General features: G+C 36.9%; 1 protein-coding gene across 3 annotated transcripts in view; it reads right to left on the reverse strand.

Moving 5' to 3' along the window:
• The window catches only part of LOC129218032 (uncharacterized), a 184,492-nt gene that overhangs the window by 116,808 nt on the left and 46,797 nt on the right, over nucleotides 1-20,887 (reverse strand). The window contains exon 3 of one of the 3 annotated variants that reach the window (XM_054852211.1): nucleotides 4,642-4,747. The exons of 1 other annotated variant lie outside the window; for it this stretch is intronic. In XM_054852211.1, the coding sequence (XP_054708186.1) occupies nucleotides 4,642-4,747 (106 nt within the window). Of the gene's footprint in view, nucleotides 1-4,641; nucleotides 4,748-20,887 lie in introns of those variants that run through there. One more of the 3 variants, XM_054852213.1, reaches the window with a different exon arrangement.

Raw genomic sequence — 20,887 nt, forward strand, 5'->3', positions numbered from 1 at the left:
ATGGAATCCCTTTAATAATTTTTACTTGTTACATTTTCAAAAATTTTATTTAAAAAATGTAGAAATGCTTTCAACCCGAAAAATGTTAGTTTTAATTTTTTCCTTAGTTTTATATGTTTTCCTTATCAAGCAAGAGAAAACGAACTAACAATCTAGAGAAAATAGCATCAGATAAAGTGATTTTGCTAGACAGATACAAAATATCAGTTAGGGTAATTCATTCCTGCTATCCCTTCTCAATAGCTTTCGATGAAATAATGCTTCTTCTTTCTGTTTATACAAGGGTTTGAATTAGTTTACTAATTCGGGTTTGGATTAATTGACGATTATGAAATCAGAATTGGCATAATTGATTACATTTTTGTGCAATCTTAGTCTAAAAATCATAGTCATCATCTCTAATCATAGTCATAAACAAAATCCTTAAAATTTGATGTAACTAAAATCGTAATTAGCCTATTCAAAATCATAATTTCATCCTGTAATCAGGATTACAAATCCAACAAAAACTGTTAGTGTAGTCAAAATCGAAGAAGAAAGGAAGAAGGTACAAAGACCTTTATTCAGAGTTCAGGATTGAGTCTTCTTTTCTAACTTGCGCCTGAATAATTCCCATAAAAATCATTGCATGGATAACATAGGAGTTTCGAAAAAAAAAAAAAAAACAAATTTTCTTCAAGCTGTTGGAGACAAAATATCCCCAAATTTTATGATGACTTGTTGAGTTATAGTACAAGCATTTATGTAAGTCCTATTATTTTGGTTTTTTCAAATTGCTTTTATTTAGAGTTAAAATAACTAACCTATGCTTGTAATTCAAGTATAATCAAAATAATTTTAGATTACATGTACATTCCTAATGTACTATGCAACAATAATCTCTTGAAGTGTTCAAAATTTCTCTGAACTCGAGAGTGAAAGTTAGAAAGAGTCAGAAAAAATTGAACTTTAAGATCACCTTTCTCAAAACTGATATTTTTGAAATTAGTTGATATTTCTCGAAGTTACAGATTTGAAAACTGTTCAGTCATAATGATAAAATTTGTTTTGTAATGTTACATTTTATTGACTGCATTTTTTTTTTAATTCCAACTTCTAACTTGAAACAGTAAGAGCTAATTTTGCTTTTTAATTTTTTTGTTCTCTTATTACATGCAAAATTTGTGAATGTAGTCACACACACACGAATATACATAGACTCAACTATCTAGAAAACTTGTATCTCCAGAATTTGGTGTTTTTATGCATTTCAATCAGTTAAGCACCTGATTTCTTCCCAGGACATTTTTCAAAGATGGGGAGTTGATGATGATCATCCTGTTAATTGACACAAACTTTCAAAATTAGGGGGGGGGGTGCAATCAGGATATAGGGGAAGTAAGGGCATGGGCCCAGCTTTTTAATATTTTTCATCACATCAATAAAATAAATGATGAGTTTGATTTTCTGCCATAAGTTTTATTAAATACCTCATTATCAAAGAAATTAATGAAAATATTCATTTATATTGTAAATACTTTAAAATATTCATCTGCTCTGGATTGATTGAAAAACAAATTAAGAGAATTTAAAATAAAAATTGATGAAAATATCATTAGCATTAATTGTTGCACTTTGACGTTCAAGATATTTGAGTGCATGATTTTATGGAAATAGGACTAAACACTGCAGATACAATTCCTTAGCAATAAATAAATGCCCTTAGAAATCTATTTAAAAAATTGTTGGCTGAAGGATCAGTAGGGATTTTCCAGGAGGGTGGCAAATGGGACAGGATACATCTTAGGAAGGGTACATCCCTCCCCTCCAAAAAAAATCAGATATTTTCATTTCTTTTAATATGGAAAAGGACTAAAATTAACCATATCACCATGTCTCCCTCTAGATTCAACCATTTCCCCTTCAGAAATAGTTTTTTGGCTATGCTGCTGTCAGTAGGTATGTAACTACAGCAGAAACCTGATTTTAAATTGTCCGTTTCATTTGTTACCCCACTTCCTTTGTCATTTTCTGCTGCTTTCTGTGAATGACTATACTAATAATGTTATATACACTATATGACCAAAAGTATTGGGACACATTCAAAAATTCACATTTTTACGGATTTCTCGAGAAATAAAAGACCAATTGATCTGTATTTTTTTCACATAAAAAGTATACTCCAGCTGTCCTTTTCTAATCAAAATTAAGTCTACTTTTCTTTTAGGGGACCAGCAACAAATTGAAGAAACAAAAAAAGGTTTTAAGTTACCCACTTTCAAAAAATCTGCTTATTATGTTTTTCAGGGGTCTGTCCAGGATTCTTCTCAGGGTGTTTTTTTTAATCAATCAAATAATTTTGTGAAAAATCAAAAAATTTTGGCAAGTTTTTTTTTTTTTATTCAAACAAAATTTTAAAATTTTAGATGGTGCAAACTGCATCATTGAAACTCTTAGTTGGGTGTTTTTCTTTTCTGTTGAGAATATCATTCTTGAGGATTTTCCTAGTGTTTGGGGTAGGGGGGGGGGGTATTGCTATCTGAGAGATGGAAAGCCTTCAAGTATCAATGGGTATATACCATTCTACATCATGTTAAATTCTAAATTCTATTCTCTAGAAATGTTATATGTATAACATTTAAAATAATTGAAAAAAAAAAAAAAAAAAAAAAACAGGTAGTGGTTTCTCATTTAACTTTTCGACTCTTGACATTCTTAACGAAATACATTTTGTAAAATTATCATAGAAATGCATTTTAGAGGTCTATGATAAACATATCATTTATATATACAGTTGAAGTAAAAGTAAAATTAAAACATTGACTCAACATTTTAATTTTTTAAACATTAAAGAAAATGGAACTTTGCTTCATAAACTTCAAAAAAAAAAGTTGTAACAGAAAAATAAAGAGCCGTTTCATTTATTTGCCTGCTAATAAAGCGAAGTTAGCATGAAAAAAGAATAACATACGATTCTCAAATCAGATGTAAAGATTGAATTTTTTTAAATGAAGGCATTAATAGTATAAAAACAGTTTTTAAAAAAAGTTTATTAAAGTTAATCATCCTTGTTAGCATCAAAAATTCTCTCTCTCATACCCATATAGTTTTTCTCCCAAAATACCATTCAAACATTGCACCGTAAAAATGCAAATAATGCCAAGCGGGTAAAATGATCAGAATATTTTCTAATCAAGTGACTACAAATGTTTGACCCTATGTGGCAATAATTTTAAAGCTGGTAATACTATCCGAAGCGATCACATTTTTGCCTCACCCCTACTATCTGTTTGCAGTTCTAAGTTCATTTTGCTGTTAAAATTTTCTATACTATTTTTTTTTTTTTTCATTACAGATGTTTAAATCACAAGTGGGGAGAAAAAAGCTTATGTTGCCTTTTCAGAGAAGTTTATAACAACACCACTACGAAACAGCTATGATAAAAAAAAAAACAAGCAAAATTTTTCAAAACAAAACCGACTTCCAGCTGTTAATTTCTTTTAAAGAAACAAACTACAAGCATTATACTTATTTGACAGCATTAGTTATTTATCTCTTGCAGGAATATCATTAAGAATGCTGATTTTTTTTTTTCTCGCCAAATTAGCAGACCCTGTATAAAAGCTGATCCCTCTAATTTAACTTTAAAAAAGGTTCCAAAATTTATTAGTTTATGCACAGAAATATGCATTATTTTGATTTCAGATTTGCTCTTTCAATAAACAATTAGTGAAAGATCTATTTTGATACATCAGAATTTTGTGTAGGGTCCGTTTGGTCGATCAGAATTTGGTGAACAGTCCGTTTTGGTTGATCGAATTTTTGTGAAAGGTCCGCTAACGGACCCAAATTTCATCTGGCCAGACTTTTGTTTTTCTACAAAAAAATAAAATCCTTTTTCATCGGCAAAACTCACACAAACATTTTTTTTTTTAGATTTCAATTTTCTACAAAATAAATTCATTTTACAGCTTTTTGAAGTCGCTCTTTAGTTATTATTTTTGTTTTATTGTTCTTCATGAGAGGATTCTGATTATGAGTATTGTTGGTCCAATGTTTTGTCACGAAATTGAAGATTGAAGTTGCTGATGCTCTTTTCCTTGAAAATCTGCTAGAAGTCGATGATGCATGACTCCTCCCATCACATCATTATTATCTTTTTTTCTCCAGTTCATTATGTGTTAGTTGTTAAACAATATGCACAGATTTTCAACCTCACGATTTTACTTTTTCTCGCTTGGTATGCTTTTATCACTGATCCAACAGAAAACGTAAAATCCGTCTCACTGTTTGCATACAATGTTTTTAATCTGCTACAGAAAAATAAAAATTATTTTTGCTACAGTAAAATTGTTTTTTTTATTAAAATTAGCACAGCTAAGTAGCTTTAATTACATATCTTAAACATTAAATTGACACTACATACAGGAAGAGTTTACTTAAATGTAAACACAAAATTGCTGTAAATGTACAAATAAAGTAATGAAAAAATATAAACAGTCTGAAATGCTTGAATTGAGTCACTGGCTTAGGGGACTACCAAGTTTATATTGCTGCGATCTGAATCAGTATTTAGTGGTTTTATTCAATAGGTCACCAATGATTTTGAATAATAAAATAAAATAATAATAAATTTTGTGATGTTAATTTAATGAATGTTACCATGTACTCCCATTTAGGAACCCTTTCAGAAAATTGCATTCTGCAGCAAAATCCCACTTCTGTCCTTCCTTTTCAAATAATGTTTCAGGAACAAAGTATGATTCATCTAAAGAAAAATTATACATTAATAAATAGTGTGCTACAAATATATGAATAATTTTAAAAATATAGAATGCATCAAACATTGAAAAACACAGAGCTTCTAACTGTGCAATTAGGTTCATAGTTACTACGTAGCTTGAAGTCCATATTGATAATCAATTAAAGAAGCGTTTCTACAGATTTAGAAACATTAAAAGATAGCACACAGTAAACAAATGCACATACATACAATCAACTCTCGATAACTCAAAACCTAAAACTTGAATATTCCTTTATCTCGATGTTTTCAGTACAAAATTGTCTCTATACCTCAAATGTACACCTTTTAAGTCAAAATTTTTACAAGAGTTTCCTTTCCATTTCATTCATGAAAATGCAGCCAGAATAAGAGAAAAAAGTCCCTCCCCCCCTTTTACAATCTGCTTTGCTTAAGAGCTTGTGTGAGGGGGACAATTTATTTACAACTAGCCGCCTGCGGCGACCAGCTGGTCCGCCTTTTTACGCCATTTGCCTTTTTACGCCAGGGGTGCCGCCTTCGGCGGCTGCTTAAACAATTTAGCGACGACATTAATCAATGTTTTTCTCTATAAATCAGTATTATCATTCGTTTTTTTACTCCAATGTTGCCGCCTTCGGCGGCTGCTTAAATAAATTTCGTGGCGGTGTCAATCAATCTATATCTATCTATATCATTAATAATTTGAATAAAACATTTTCTAGATCTGTCTCCAGTTTCGTCATTTGGAATATTTTTAAAGGAGGGGGAGGGGAGACACAAACGACGTACTCTTCATGCAAATTTTGTCGAAAAATAACAAAAAGCACTTCCACTTTTATGTGAAAGAATTGTTTTTTCAAAGTCATGGTGTATGTGGGGGAGGGAGGGGGGCATTGACACCCAATGTGCAAGCAGCCACCTACGGTGGCTGTTTGGCTAACTTGTCATTTACCTTTTTACTTCAAGTTTGCCACCTTCGGCGGTTGTTTAAATAAATTTGGCAGCAGTATTAATCAATCCATCTCTATTTTTTTTTTTTGTGCCATTCACATTTTTACGCCAAGATTGCCCCCTTCGGCGGCTATCTACCTTTAAAATCTATCTTTACATTTTCTTATCCATCTCTATTTATTTTGATCTCCTCACCCATTTCCTAATAAAAACAAAGAACATTAAAAAAACCGCTTTTTTTATTTAAGTAGAGCAAAAAAAAAAGCTCAAATTCCCCGTAGTGTGCAAAAAGTAGCGTTTAACAAAGATAAAAAAATATCGCCGTTTTCATTGAATTAATACGCACAACTATGAAATGTAATGTAATATAGATACAGCGAAAGGTCCAGTTTGGGGGGGGGGGATGGAAAAAGAAATAAATACAATCTGTTGTGTGTTTAGCGTTAAGGGAAGTTCCGCTGCTTAAGTTTACCCTTGCTCTGAATTGAATAATAACGCAGACGATTTTTATCTGCAGACGAGTTTTATTTTGGCATGCATTTTTCATTCTGTTTTGTTCTAGATCGCAATAAATGGTGGTACAAGGATGATGTGTGGTCAGTTGTCTTATTTTATTCATTATATCGCCTAAATTTCATCACATCGCATAAATATGAACAACCCCGCATCTACCAGCACCTTTCCGCATAAAAATACAATCCGCTATTGCAGCTATCGTACAAATTGGTCCGTCTTCGCAGCAGAACATTGATTATTTGCATCGCATTACAGAACTTCAAAACAGTTGTTCTCAGTAGAAAATGGCGAAAATAACTGCCTTAAACCGTCAAAAGGGCGCACTAAAAACGCAAGTAACTAAATTAGGACTATTCTTCGAGGACAAAGAATGGACATTTTCAAAAATTGAACTGGATATTAAACTTAAAGCCTTGAAAAGAATTCAAGAAAGTGCTTCAGAATTGCGTTCTCAGTATTATCAGCTAATTGAAAAAGATGAAGATTTGCCTCCAATTGAAAAGGATCTCAATGAATTAGAATCGAAAACTGAAGAATTAGAGGTAAGAATTTATACATTTCTTATAACGCATGAAGAAAATAATTCTACCAATGAAAGTAAAAACAATGCATTAGTTAGATTACCGGGACTTTCGATTTCAAAGTTCGCAGGTAAAATTGAAGAATGGAACGATTTTAAAATGCAATTAAATAGTATAATTAATAGTAACAACCAATTATCAGATGTACACAAACTTCAATATTTACAATCTTGCTTAGTCGGTGAAGCAAAACATTTAATGTCAGCAGAAGACACTTACGACTCATTATTTAAAGCTTTAGAAGAAAGATATGAAAACGAAAGAATAATTGTAGAAACACACGTAAATTCTATTCTTAAGTATTCTAAAATTCAGCAACAATCTACTAAAGAACTTAGACATCTAATTGACACTATTAATAAAAATATTCGTGCCCTTAAAGTCCTCAAATATGAGAGAAATCATTTAAGTGATATTTTATTGATAAATATTGTTACAAATCCTGTAAATAGTAATTATTGTAGGAACGTAACCTGTAAATAGTTTCCCGTAATGAATATACAACCCCTTTTTCATGTGGCTAAAGTATACGACCCCTATTTCCTTTTTGTTCATTGATAAAAATTGATAACGGTCTACTACTTTACAGAAGCATGTGGAATATTTGAGAAATTTCTTTTCGGTGTATTTAAGCCGTTAGCGATGAATAAACAGTTAGTTTCGATTGTTTATAGCGAGGCATTTCGCTGTGTTGTTTTCGTATTTGGAAGTAAATACGTGTGTAAACGTTGAGTTTACGGTGTTGTGTGATAATTGCTTAATTGCTGATGAATAATTTAGCAGTTGTTGAAGATCTTTCCTGTACATAGTGTAAATAAATTTCCTGTGTTTTTATCAAGAACTGTGTTTTCATTTCAAGAAAGTGGAAGTCGCACCGAATCCGTTACAATTTGGCGCCCAACGTGGGGCTTCTTCTGGACTTTCTTGGAGTAAGTGTGACTTTGGACATTTTTTCATAAAGACTGTTTGAATTTATAGACTTTGTTTTTATGGTGATTACTCGCGCAATGGATGACCAATTAAAACAACTTCTGGAAGCAATTAATGCTGTGAAAAGTGACTTGACCGAAAGTTTGGTATCTAATCAAGAACAATTAAAAAGTGATCTGACTGCAAGTATGTTGGCAAATCAAGACCAGTTAAAAAGCGATTTAACGGTGCTGAAAAAGGACTTAACGTCTAACCAAGAAGAAATTAAAAACGACCTTATTTCGGTAAAGACTGTGATGGAAAATAAATTTAATGACATAGAGCATCGAGTTGATGCAATTGAAGAAAAATTTGATACCGTTGAAAGCCGATTCAATGCTGTAGAAAATAAATTTGAAGACGAAGATAGAAGATTTCATCTACTTAAAGAAGAGATCTTTAAGGACGTGGAAAGGAGATTGGCGACCGCGGAAAGCAGCTCTGTACAGTTTGGCGCTCCCACATCGATTGCTCGACCGTCCATTAAACTTGCCACATTTGATGGGAAAACTTCGTGGCAGGTTTACAAAACTCAATTCATGATAGTGGCGGAAGCGAACGGATGGGACTCTGCTACCAAGGCCTGTCATCTTGCAGCATCCCTGAGAGGTGACGCAGCGGACATTCTCCAGACCCTTCCGGACAGCCAGCGCCTGGATTTCGCCGCCCTCACATCTGCGTTGGAGCTTCGCTTCGGTGAGAAGTGCCAGAAAGATTTCAGCCGACTCCAGTTGAAATCCCGTTTCCAGAAAACCGGGGAAACCCTGCAAGAGCTAGCGGCGGACGTCGAGAGATTGTCTCATCTTGCTTTTTGTGACTGTCCTGCGGATGTTCGAGACAACCTGGCACTCAACTACTACATCGACGGGGTTCGAGATCCGGAAATCCAGAAAGCTCTACGGATGGCGGATGTCAAAGACCTGAGTTCTGCTGTTGTGTATGCGATGAAGTTGGAGGCCGCCCAGCAAGCAACCCGCAAGGATCGCCATTCAATCCGCGGCGTGAAAACTGATGAGCCTGATCCGGTTTCGTCACGTTTTGCTGATCTGGAAAAGCAAATAAAAGAAATTGCAGGAATCCTCAAAAGGAATTCGGCTCCCAAGGACCATAATGGACAATCACTTAAGTGCTGGAAATGTGGTGGCGAGGGTCACTTACGAAGAAACTGTGAAGCTCGTCAAGAAACCAGAGGGAAGAGCACCTCTCCCTCGCAGGTCCAGGAAAACTAAGCCATGGCAATCTCGCGGGGCGGAGGTCGCCAAATTGGAATGAGCCCCATCTTAAAGTTTTCCAGATTTCATCAACGAGTGGCGGCAGTAATGGACTGTTTGTTTACGCATACGTAAACGGGTTTCCCTGCGAACTGATTATTGACACTGGAGCCAATGTTACAATCATTAGAACAGATGTGGCTCGTCAATTTGGACTCAACATTCTTTGGACGCCGCCCTGCGTTACCCTCCAAACTGTGACAGGTGACAAGATCGAGATTGAAGGTAAAGTAAACTTAGAAATTGTGTTTGGAAATGCCACTTACCATCATACGGCATTCGTTGCTGCTATCACGGACCCCTTCATTCTCGGATTGGACTTTTTAAAGAAGTATGACTTCAACCTCGACTTCAAGACTAATGAGCTGCACTCGATGAGAGAAGACATAGCCGTTTTCCCTGCAGAAAGTGATGTAAAATCCGTTCATCAAATAATAGCCCAAACAGATTTATCGATTCCCTCAAGGTCAGAATCATTAATACCTGGCTCCATTGAAGAAAGCAGTAGTTTTCGATTTGGACTCATTGAATACCCCAACCTAAACAATAACCTAAAAGGAGTGCTGGTAGCATCTACGCTTGTGGACCTTTCTATGGATGTAATTCCTGTGAGAGTCGCCAACGTGAGTGAAAGGCCCAGGAATATCCGAAAAGGTGATGTGTTGGCAACTTGTACTCCAGTAAACTGCATCATTAGAAGAATCAATTCCCCTGAGACTGTCTTCTGAGTCCTTGACATCGAAGTTAATTGGGAGTGCGCCGTTATCGAATGATCAAAGAACTGCTGCGGAACAATTGGTGGACGACTTCAAGCATCTGTTTTCATCTACATCGGAGGATGTGGGCCGGACGAATTTAACGCAGCATAGGATCTATACTGGAGAACACCCCCCTATTAAACAGCATCCAAGACGACTACCGTTTGCCAAGAAGGAAGAGGTCGAGACCCTCCTGAAAGAGATGCAGGAGAATGATGTCATCGAACCCTCGTCCAGTCCTTGGGCCTCTCCCATCGTCTTGGTCCGAAAGAAAGATGGCTCCACCAGATTTTGTGTCGATTACCGACGGCTGAATGAAATCACCAAGAAAGACAGTTACCCTCTTCCACGGATAGACGACACCTTGGACACTCTTTCCGGACACAAGTGGTTTTCGACCCTGGACTTGAAGAGCGGCTACTGGCAGGTTGAGATACACCCTGATGACCGAGAGAAGACAGCGTTTACAACTGGGCAAGGCTTACGGCAGTTTAAAGTGATGCCCTTCGGCCTCTGCAATGCACCAGCTACGTTCGAGCGTCTTATGGAGACAGTGTTAAGAGGACTTTCCTACGAATCCTGTCTGGTCTACTTAGACGATATCATCATCGTGGGACGCAGTTTCGAAGAACATCTGGCAAATCTTTGGAAGGTGCTGCAAAAGCTTAAGGAAGCCAATCTGAAGTTAAGCCCGTCCAAATGTAATTTGTTCCGCCGGGAAGTGAACTACCTTGGTCACATCATCTCTTCTGAAGGTGTACAAACCGATCCAGAAAAGGTATCTGCGGTCAAGGGTTGGAGTCGTCCCGAAAACATCCATCAGCTGCGAAGTTTCCTGGGGCTCTGCACGTACTACAGGAAGTTTGTAAAGGGTTTTTCCAACATTGCACGACCTTTGCATAAGCTGACGGAGAGCAAGCAAAAGTTTGAATGGTCCAAAGAATGCGAAGATGCATTTCTACGACTGAAGGAGGCTTTAACATCAACGCCTATCCTCGCCTATCCTCAGCCTGAAAAATCCTTCATCCTGGACACTGATGCGAGCAACGAGGGCATCGGAGCTGTTTTATCCCAAGAAATTGACGGAAATGAACATGTCATCGCTTATTGGAGCAAATGCTTATCAAAGTCGGAGCAAAATAACTGCGTCACCAGAAAGGAGTTACTGGCCATAGTGAAAGCTGTAGAACACTTCCATCATTACCTCTACGGCCGAAAATTTCTGCTTCGGACAGATCATGCCTCATTAACTTGGCTTTTGAACTTCAAAAATCCGGAAGGTCAGATAGCCAGATGGATACAGCGGCTCCAGGAATATGACATGGAGATCAAGCATCGAAAAGGGTTATCTCACGGTAATGCTGACGCTTTATCAAGGAGACCCTGTCCTGAGAACTGCCACTATTGTTCCCGAATCGAGAAACAGTATGGAACGACTAGCCCTACTGCCTATCAGGTGACAGTGACTTCAACATCATCAGAACCTGATCCATGGAGTGACGACCAAGTTCGAAAAGATCAACTTGAAGACCCCGACATAAAACCAATTTTGGAATTCATGGAAAGTGACAGTCGGCGACCTAGCTGGCAGGACGTTTCCATCTTCAGTCCTGCAACAAAAAGATACTGGGCATTATGGAATTCGCTCCATTTACGGAACGGCGTGCTACACCGAAAATGGGAATCTGACGACGGCAAAACATCTAGGTGGCAGTTACTACTTCCCCGATCAAGGATTTCAGATGTTCTGAAAGAAATACATAGTAGTGCGACTGGAGGACATTTTGGTGTCTTGAAAACCCTCAATAAAGTTCGGGAGCGCTTCTTCTGGAGCAAGGCGAAGGATGACGTGGAGAAGTGGTGCCATTCTTGTGACGCCTGTGCTGCTCGTAAAGGACCGAAGAAGAGAAGCAGAGGGAAGCTACATCTGTACAACGTTGGAGCTCCTTTCGAACGAATTGGCATCGACATCCTGGGTCCTCTACCAAGAACTGCTGATGGGAACAAATACATTCTTGTTTCCATCGACTACTTCACCAAATGGCCGGAAGCATATCCCATTCCAGATCAAGAAGCTACCACTGTAGCAGAGACTCTAGTCCAACATTGGATCTCTAGATACGGAACACCTTTGCAGATTCATTCTGATCAAGGGAGGAATTTCATCTCTGCTTTGTTTAAGGGCCTATGTCAAATTCTCGGAATTGAGAAAACTAGGACAACACCACTACACCCACAATCGGACGGCATGGTGGAGAGATTTAACCGCACAATCCTAAATAATCTCTCGCTTATGGTCTCCAGAAATCAACAGGATTGGGACAAGAAGCTGCCTTTGTTCCTGCTGGTCTACCGCAGTGCTGTCCACGAGACTACCGGATATGCCCCATCTCAGATGCTCTTCGGACGAGAGCTTCGGCTACCTTGTGATCTTGTCTTCGGTCGTCCTCCGGATGCGCCTTCATCGCCTGAGGAGTACATCCAGGATCTCCAGGCCCGGTTGGAAGACGTTCATAACTTCGCACGAGAGCGAATCAACATCGCGGCGGAGAAGATGAAGACCCGATACGACTCAAGGTCTACTGGACATGAATTCAACGAAGGCGACAAGGTTTGGTTATGGAATCCCATCCGACGGAAAGGTCTGTCGCCCAAATTGCAGTCGCATTGGGATGGACCCTACAAAGTCCTTAACCGACTAAATGACGTCGTAGTGAGGATCCAAAAATCACCTAATGCAAAACCTAGGGTTGTACATTATGATCGGTTAGCCCCTTACTATGGCCATAGTTCATGAGTATTACGTAAACAACCATGGTTGATAACATAAAAGTTGTAGATAATTTTTTTGCTTTTAATGTTTAGTAATATTTCTTGTTATTATTGTGTTTCCTATGTATCTGTTAGTTATTAATTAATGTGAATATTTGTAAACTTTTGATAGAAGTTCGACACCCTTTCTGGGGATTGTACTGCCCGGGACGTGCAGTCCTTAGGAAGGGGGCAATGTTACAAATCCTGTAAATAGTAATTATTGTAGGAACGTAACCTGTAAATAGTTTCCCGTAATGAATATACAACCCCTTTTTCATGTGGCTAAAGTATACGACCCCTATTTCCTTTTTGTTCATTGATAAAAATTGATAACGGTCTACTACTTTACAGAAGCGTGTGGAATATTTGAGAAATTTCTTTTCGGTGTATTTAAGCCGTTAGCGATGGATAAACAGTTAGTTTCGATTGATATTTCGAACTGAGAAGATTTTTGCTCTGTTTATAGCGAGGCATTTCGCTGTGTTGTTTTCGTATTTGGAAGTAAATACGCGTGTAAACGTTGAGTTTACGGTGTTGTGTGATAATTGCTTAATTGCTGATGAATAATTTAGCAGTTGTTGAAGATCTTTCCTGTACATAGTGTAAATAAATTTCCTGTGTTTTTATCAAGAACTGTGTTTTCATTTCAAGAAAGTGGAAGTCGCACTGAATCCGTTACAATATCATCTTAGAAAAACTAGACATAGAATCTCGCAAGCAATTTGAGCTAAACGCAAGCTCCAAAGAAGTTGGAAGAGCTTCTATCATTTTTAGAAAAAAGGTGTCAAGTTTTGGACAATGTATTGAGGAGTGTTTATCATAAAACCTCAAAAAATGTGTCAGAACAAAAATTTAACTCAAAATCGTTAATGATAAATAGTGATAAAAATTTGTGCATTTTATGTTCATCTCCCAATCATGCAATATTTAAATGTAAGCAGTTTTTACAGCTTAATGTTCAAGAAAGATGGAACACAGTAAAGAGACATAATTTATGTACTAACTGTCTAAGCTATCAGCATCAACTTAATTCATGTAAATCCAAACATTTCTGTTTTACTTGTGAGAAAAGGCATAACAGCTTATTGCACAAAGTCAGAGAGACTACGAAACCCACACCCCCTCTCCAGTCTTTGGATACAATTGAAAAATTGCAGTTCCCATACAATGCCCCTGACAATGGTTCTCCCGCTATCCAAGACGTTAGGACTTTCGCTGGCTATACTCCCTCAGCAGAGCGAGATGTGATTTTGTCAACTGCACTTGTTTCAGTTTTAGATGCTTCTGGAAATCCAGTTATTGGACGTGCTCTCCTAGATTGTGGTTCCCAAAGCTGCTTCACTACAGCTGCATTCGCTGATTTATTGAATTTAAGGAAAGAAAGGTTTCACGCGTCCGTTTCGGGCATCAATGGTAGTTCAGTGAAATTATTTTCAAAAATAAAAGCAGTAATTTTGAATGAAAATCGCACTTTTAATAGAAAATTAGATTTATTAATTCTTTCAAGAATTACTGATGTCATCCCATCCTATGTCATAAGAACAAAAAATATGACATTGCCTCCAGGTGTAATCCTAGCAGACCCGGGTTTTGGCACTCCACATAAAATTGATTTATTAATTGGCGCAGAGTTGTTTTGGGAAATCATAAAAACTGGACAATTTCGAACCCCTTCACCGGATTTAAGATTTCAAGAGACAGTTTTTGGCTATATAGCTACCGGAACAAGCACAAGCGCATCCGAATTTAAATTTTGTGGTTTTGTTAAAGGTTTGGACTCTCTTGAACAAAGTATTCAGAAATTTTGGAACATTGAAAACGTGGAAGGCGATAAACGCATCATTAGCGAAGAAGTGAAATTTTGCGAAGAATATTTTACGTCAACGTATAATCGAGATAATGACGGTAGATTCATTGTTTCTATGCCTCTTAAAGAAGAACCTTCCTGCTTAGGAGATTCCAGAGCAAATGCAGAACGAAGACTTGAAAGCCTTTGGAAGCAATTGAAAAACAAACCAACAATGATGCAATTATATCAAAACTTCATGCAAGAATACGAAGATCTAAATCACATGGAAGTTATCTCAGATGAAGATATAAAAGAAAAATCTTATTATCTGCCGCATCATGGAGTATATAAACCAGAAAATCAGACAACTCCATTACGTGTCGTCTTCAACGCATCGGCCGCAACAACTTCTGGAAAATCCCTTAACGATATTTTATTGAAAGGTGACGTCCGAGAAGATATTTTTGACATAATGGTCAAATTTCGCAAACATAAATACGCATTCATAGCCGATATTAAGAAGATGTACAGGCAAATTGGAATTCATCCATCTCAGCAAAATCTCCAAAGAATTTTGTGGAAAAAGACGGCAGAAGACCCTGTTCTCACATTTAAGTTAAAGACTGTGACGTACGGAACATCAAGTGCCCCTTATTTAGCTATTAGAACACTTCAACAACTTGCATATGATGAAGCATCAAAATTTCCTCTTGCGTCTGCTGTAACTCTAAGTGATTTCTATATGGATGATGTGGTATCCGGAGCCTCAACCATTAAGGAATTTGAAGAGGTCCAAAAACAACTTTTTTAAATGTTTAAAACCAGTGGCATGTTTTTTCATAAATGGAGCTCAAATGTCAGCAATTCTATTTTTAATTCGGCTGGAGAAAATCATAGTTTTGACGAGAAATCGGAAAATGAAAAAAAAAGCTTTAGGGATAAATTGGAACCCAACAGAAGACAAATTTTCCTTCCAGGTTTCCTTGAAACCCAGGATAAGTTACACCAAACGAGACGTTCTATCTGACATTGCAAAATTGTATGATCCTCTTGGCTTAATTGACCCCATAATATGCAAGGCAAAAATCTTTATGCAAAGACTGTGGCTACTTAGACTAAAATGGGAAGACAAGTTACCAGATTCAATCGCAACCGAATGGCGTAATTTTGTGATATCCTTAAAGGAGATAGAAAATATTAAAGTGCAGCGTTACCTAGAAAATGAAGACGGTGACACATTAAAATTACACGGTTTCGCAGATGCTTCAGAAGCTACCTACGGAGCAACTATTTATCTTCAGAGCATTTCTGAATCTCATGAAGTGTCCTCGCATCTATTATGTAGCAAATCTCGGGTAGCTCCACAGAAGAAAATGTCAATTGCCCGTTTAGAACTCTCCGCTTGTCATCTACTCGCAGACTTAACACAAAAAACCTTAAAATCTTTGAAAATGAATATCAAGGAAGTCATCTTGTGGTCAGATTCCACCATTGCACTTGCGTGGATCAAAACTCCTTCGCATCAATTAAAGACATACGTTGGCAACAGAGTTTCTACCATTCAACAACTTACTGAAGCCTACCAATGGAAACATGTAGCATCCTAACAGAACCCTTCAGACTTGATCTCACGCGGAGCAAGCAGCTCTCAACTCTCATCTTTGTGGTTTAAGGGTCCAGAATTTCTACAACAAGACATGTCGGAAGAGAAAATGAGAGAAACCTCTACAAATTATCTAAACTCTAACACCTATGAAATTGAACTCAAAAAGAACATTTGTTTGACATTAACGAAAGACACTTCGTTTATTGAGACAGTCCTAAATATTTTTAATAGTTTTTCTAAAATTATTCGCACATTATGTTTTATTTTCAGATTTGCTAAGGGCCGAAGCAGCTCTAAGGGTCAGATAAGTATCCAAGAGTTGGAGCAATCCACTAAATTCTTGATTAAATCTGTTCAAGAAGTGGAATTCGCAGAAGAAATAGAACTGCTGAAGAAAAACGAATCAGTAGCTCGGAAAAGTAAACTTAAATTTTTAAATCCATTTCTAGATAAGGACTCAATTCTTAGAGTGGGAGGTAGGTTAAATAATTCCAACTTAAATTTTGATCATAAACATCCAATTAATTATTACCTAAGAGCCATAAACTCACTTCAATAATTTTTGAATATTTCCATAAAAAGTACTTACATTTGGGTCCACAATCATTGCTGCATCATGTTCGCATGCAATATTGGCCAATCAATGGTAAAAGTACTGCACGAAAGATAGTTCATGAATGCATTACGTGTTTCAAAAATAAACCTGTTACTGCACAACAAATTATGGGTAATCTTCCATCTGAAAGGACCAACCCTAATTTTACATTTAATGTTGCGGGAGTTGACTTTTGTGGTCCGTTTGAAATTAAATACAAGAACCAAAGAAAGGGAATCTATTCCAAAATTTACTTAGCTTTATTTATTTGTTTGGCTACAAAAGCTATTCACATTGAATTAGTCACAGAGCTGACTTCAGAAGCTTTCATAGCTGCTCTAAAGCGTTTTTTTGCTCGCAGAGGGAAAAGTTCAACTATTATGTTAGGTAATGCCACTAATTTTAAAGGTGCAGATTCGGAGTTAAAACGATTGTTATCACTTGTTACTAAGCAAAAAAGCAGTTTTTCTAATTATTTAACTTCTGAATCAGTAATTTGGAAATTCATTCCTCCCAATTCCCCAAATTTTGGAGGTTTGTGGGAAGCTGGTGTTAAGTCGGTTAAATACCATTTGAAAAGAAATTTAAACAATGTTAGACTTACAATAGAAGAATTTTTGACTATCGTTATTCAAATAGAAGGCACATTAAATTCGCGTCCTTTAACTCCCTTGCCATCAGATTCTAATGAATACGAAGTTCTCACTCCAGACCATTTCTTAATCGGTCGTCCAATTAACGCAATTCCAGAGCCACAATTAATTGATACTAATGAAAATCACTTGTCAAGATGGCAAAAACTTACAAGGTACTCGCAATTGATATGGAAAAGTTGGCAAAGAGATTATCTAAATCATCTCCAAAACCGTACTAAGTGGTGTTTCAAACAAGGTAATATTCCTATTGGTACTATGGTTCTTCTTAAAGATGATAACTTACCCCCAGGTAAATGGACCTTGGGCAGAATTATACAGACTACACCTGGTTCAGATGGAAATATTAGGGTGGTCAAAGTAAAAACCTCATCAAATATTTATACAAGAGGGATATCAAAGATATGTGTCCTGCCAGGACAAAAGGAGTGTTAACAATTTTTTTTGTGAAAAAACTCATCTCATATAATGTGACAATTATTGAAAATTCTTTCAATGCCAGGCGGAATGTTGTGTGTTTAGCATTAAGGGAAGTTCCGCTGCTTAAGTTTAGCCTTGCTCTGAATTGAATAATAACGCAGACGATTTTTATCTGCAGACGAGTTTTATTTTGGCATGCATTTTTCATTCTGTTTTGTTCTAGATCGCAATAAATGGTGGAACAAGGATGATGTGTGGTCAGTTGTCTTATTTTGTTCATTATATCGCATAAATTTCATCACATCGCATAAATATGAACAACCCCGCATCTACCAGCTCCTTTCCGCATAAAAATACAGTCCGCTATCGCAGCTATCGTACACAATCCCTAAATAAAACAAAAAAAAAGGAAAGAAAAAAAGCAAGCGCTGTCGAAAAAACACGTGGTCATCACGTCAGAAAATGTAGAAGTAAGCTATATAGCAAAAAAAAAAGATTAACATTGCTTGCGATTAAGATTCCATCGTAAATATCGAATCGAAACCCAAGTAGTGACGTCACAGGCATAAAAGATTGAAGAACGCTTTTTTCGACTGATGTGTGAAAGGACATGATGTGTTCTGAAGAGGATTTTCGCCATTTCTTCTTTGTCACATTTCCCATGTATCAACTTTGGAGAGGGAGAGAACTGAAGAGACTACGTTCATTCACAACACACACAAACTAATTTATTTTCTATATACGGAAACAGTATACATGATGGGCAGCCAATTTGCCCTTTATCCCGAATAGCGGTCGAGAGATATCCATAAATTTATCCCGCTATTCGGTCAGGAGATTTTTTTCTGCAGTCATGCCTTCATAGCTGACTATAGCCATATGAACTCAGGCGCTCTCATGCATCTGCGCAGAAGTCAATCGCGTAAAGCCCCATTGCGCAATTATGGAGATCCCGAGTTATTAATCTTGGGATCCCTGTCAAGTTTTACGCAATGTAACCACGTGGAGCATATAATTTCTTACACACTCCCCCCGGATGAACAATGGTTCATCATTATTTTCTTGAGAGCACATGAGTTCATAGTCAAGAATCTTATTTTTTTTTTTAAATCAAATTCAGAGATATATTAAAATACCATAAATTCCTTTACTTTTCCCTTGTTTAGAGAAAAATGTGCTGAGTTTAAATCTAACAGATATTCCCTTAACCATCTTTTCCAAAATGATTCCATAAGCTTCTCTCGATAGTTAAATTGTTTAATTAGCAACCTCCTAGTAAAGAGTTGGGACTTGCAAAGTAATTTTACTGATGGTAAACTTAGAAGTCTCTTCCCTACTAATAAATGAGCTGGTGTTAACGGGTATGGTTCATTCTGTTCGTTGTACAAGTAAGTCAACAGTCTAGAGTTGATAACACTTTCTATTTCTACAATTGTCGTTTCAAGTTGATCCGTAGTGAGGGAGGATTTACCTAAAATTTTCCGTAGAGAAGTTTTTACGTTTCTCACTAGTCTCTCATAAAAACCTCCCCACCAAGGGGCCTTCTCCACATTAAATACCCATTTAATGTTCTTCCCAGCAAAGTAACGTTCAACTTCTGGGTGTTTTATTAGTGAAAAAATTGTCTTCAAGTCCAAATTTAATCGTTTGAAAGTTTTGGCATTGTCTGAATAAATTACAGAAGGTATTCCTCTTCGAGACACAAACTTTCTAAATGCCAACAAAAAGGTCTCTGCAGTTAAATCATTCACAAGTTCCAAGTGCACTGCACGTGTGGTGGCATAGGTTATAAGCAAAATGTAATGTTTTTCCTCCTTATCCTTGACGTAAAGAGGACCAGCGTAATTAATGCCTATAACATGAAAAGAACATGACTGTTCAATCCTCGGTAATGGAAGTGGCGCGACTACCTGTTTTCCAGGTAGAGCATTAAATCTTTTGCAGACAATACACCTGCTCAAAGCGGACTTGATGGCCTGGCGACCCTTGATTATCCAAAACTTTTCTCGGACTTGTACTAGAGTGTCCGACACTCCCGAATGGAACACGTTTTCATGAGCATCATAAATGATCATCTGCACAAGGATATGATTGGATGGTAGCACAATTGGATGCTTGAGAGTTGAAGAGAAATTTGCGTTTTGCAGTCTTCCACCTAGTAGAAGCAGTCCACTTTCCGAAAGAAACGGATTCAACTTCAGTATTTTTGACTGAGTAGAAAGCTTGTTATTTGCTCTGAGAGCGTGGATTTCTTCTGGATAACATTCTTCTTGAACGTACTTAATCCAATAAATTTCTGCTTCTTCCATCTCTTCTGCTTTCAGTTCTCCTAAATCGCGATCTTCCTTCTTTTTTCTGATATTTCTGCAAAAGCTCTGGATCCATGCCGTTAATCATTTTAATTTCTTCCAGGAGTTATAATTTTCAAGTTTTAACAAAGGTTCCTTTTGGCTCTCATCCTTTCTGATTGCACAATAAAAGGAAAATTCAATTTTCGTTCTTCTTTCATTTTTAATTTCTTCAAACTTCGAAGATGGCATTTTCCCTACTGGCCAATTTTCTTCAGGTAACTTAAGGAATGCAGGACCATGAACCCATTTTTCTGAATGCAGTAGATCTTCAGCACGGCTTCCTTTTGTAATTATATCTGAAGGATTTAATTTGCTCTCACAATGTTTCCAGTCCAGCGGATCAGTATGGCTCTGAATTTCTGTTACTCGATTCGCTACAAAAGGCTTCCAGTTTCGAGCTGATCCTTTAATCCAATGCAAAACAATGGTGGAGTCAGACCAAAGGAAAACTGTTTTGATCTTCGGGAAAAGGTGTTTAATGTAATTCGCTAGTCTTGATGCAATAAGAGCTGCCATTAGTTCTAACCGAGGGAGAGTCAATGGTTTCAAAGGTGCGACTCTAGATTTGGACATAATAAATGAGGTGTTTGGTTCTTGTGCGTTACTCTGGAACCTAAAATAGGCTACAGCTCCATAGCAAGCCTGATTTGCATCTCCAAACACATGAAGTTGAACACATTCAAAATCTAGTTCCTTGTTTGAAAAGTAATGCCTAGGGATCTTAAAATCAGATAATATTGGAATTTCTTTGCACCACTGCAACCATTTTTGCTGCACTTCATTTGGTAGTTCTTCATCCCATCCAACCCCTTTAATCCATAGTTGTTGCAAAAGGCACTTAATGCGTATAACAAAGGGTGAAATAAATCCAA

The sequence above is a fragment of the Uloborus diversus genome, chromosome 3 (genome assembly GCF_026930045.1).
Source record: "Uloborus diversus isolate 005 chromosome 3, Udiv.v.3.1, whole genome shotgun sequence".
Lineage (NCBI taxonomy): Eukaryota > Metazoa > Arthropoda > Arachnida > Araneae > Uloboridae > Uloborus > Uloborus diversus.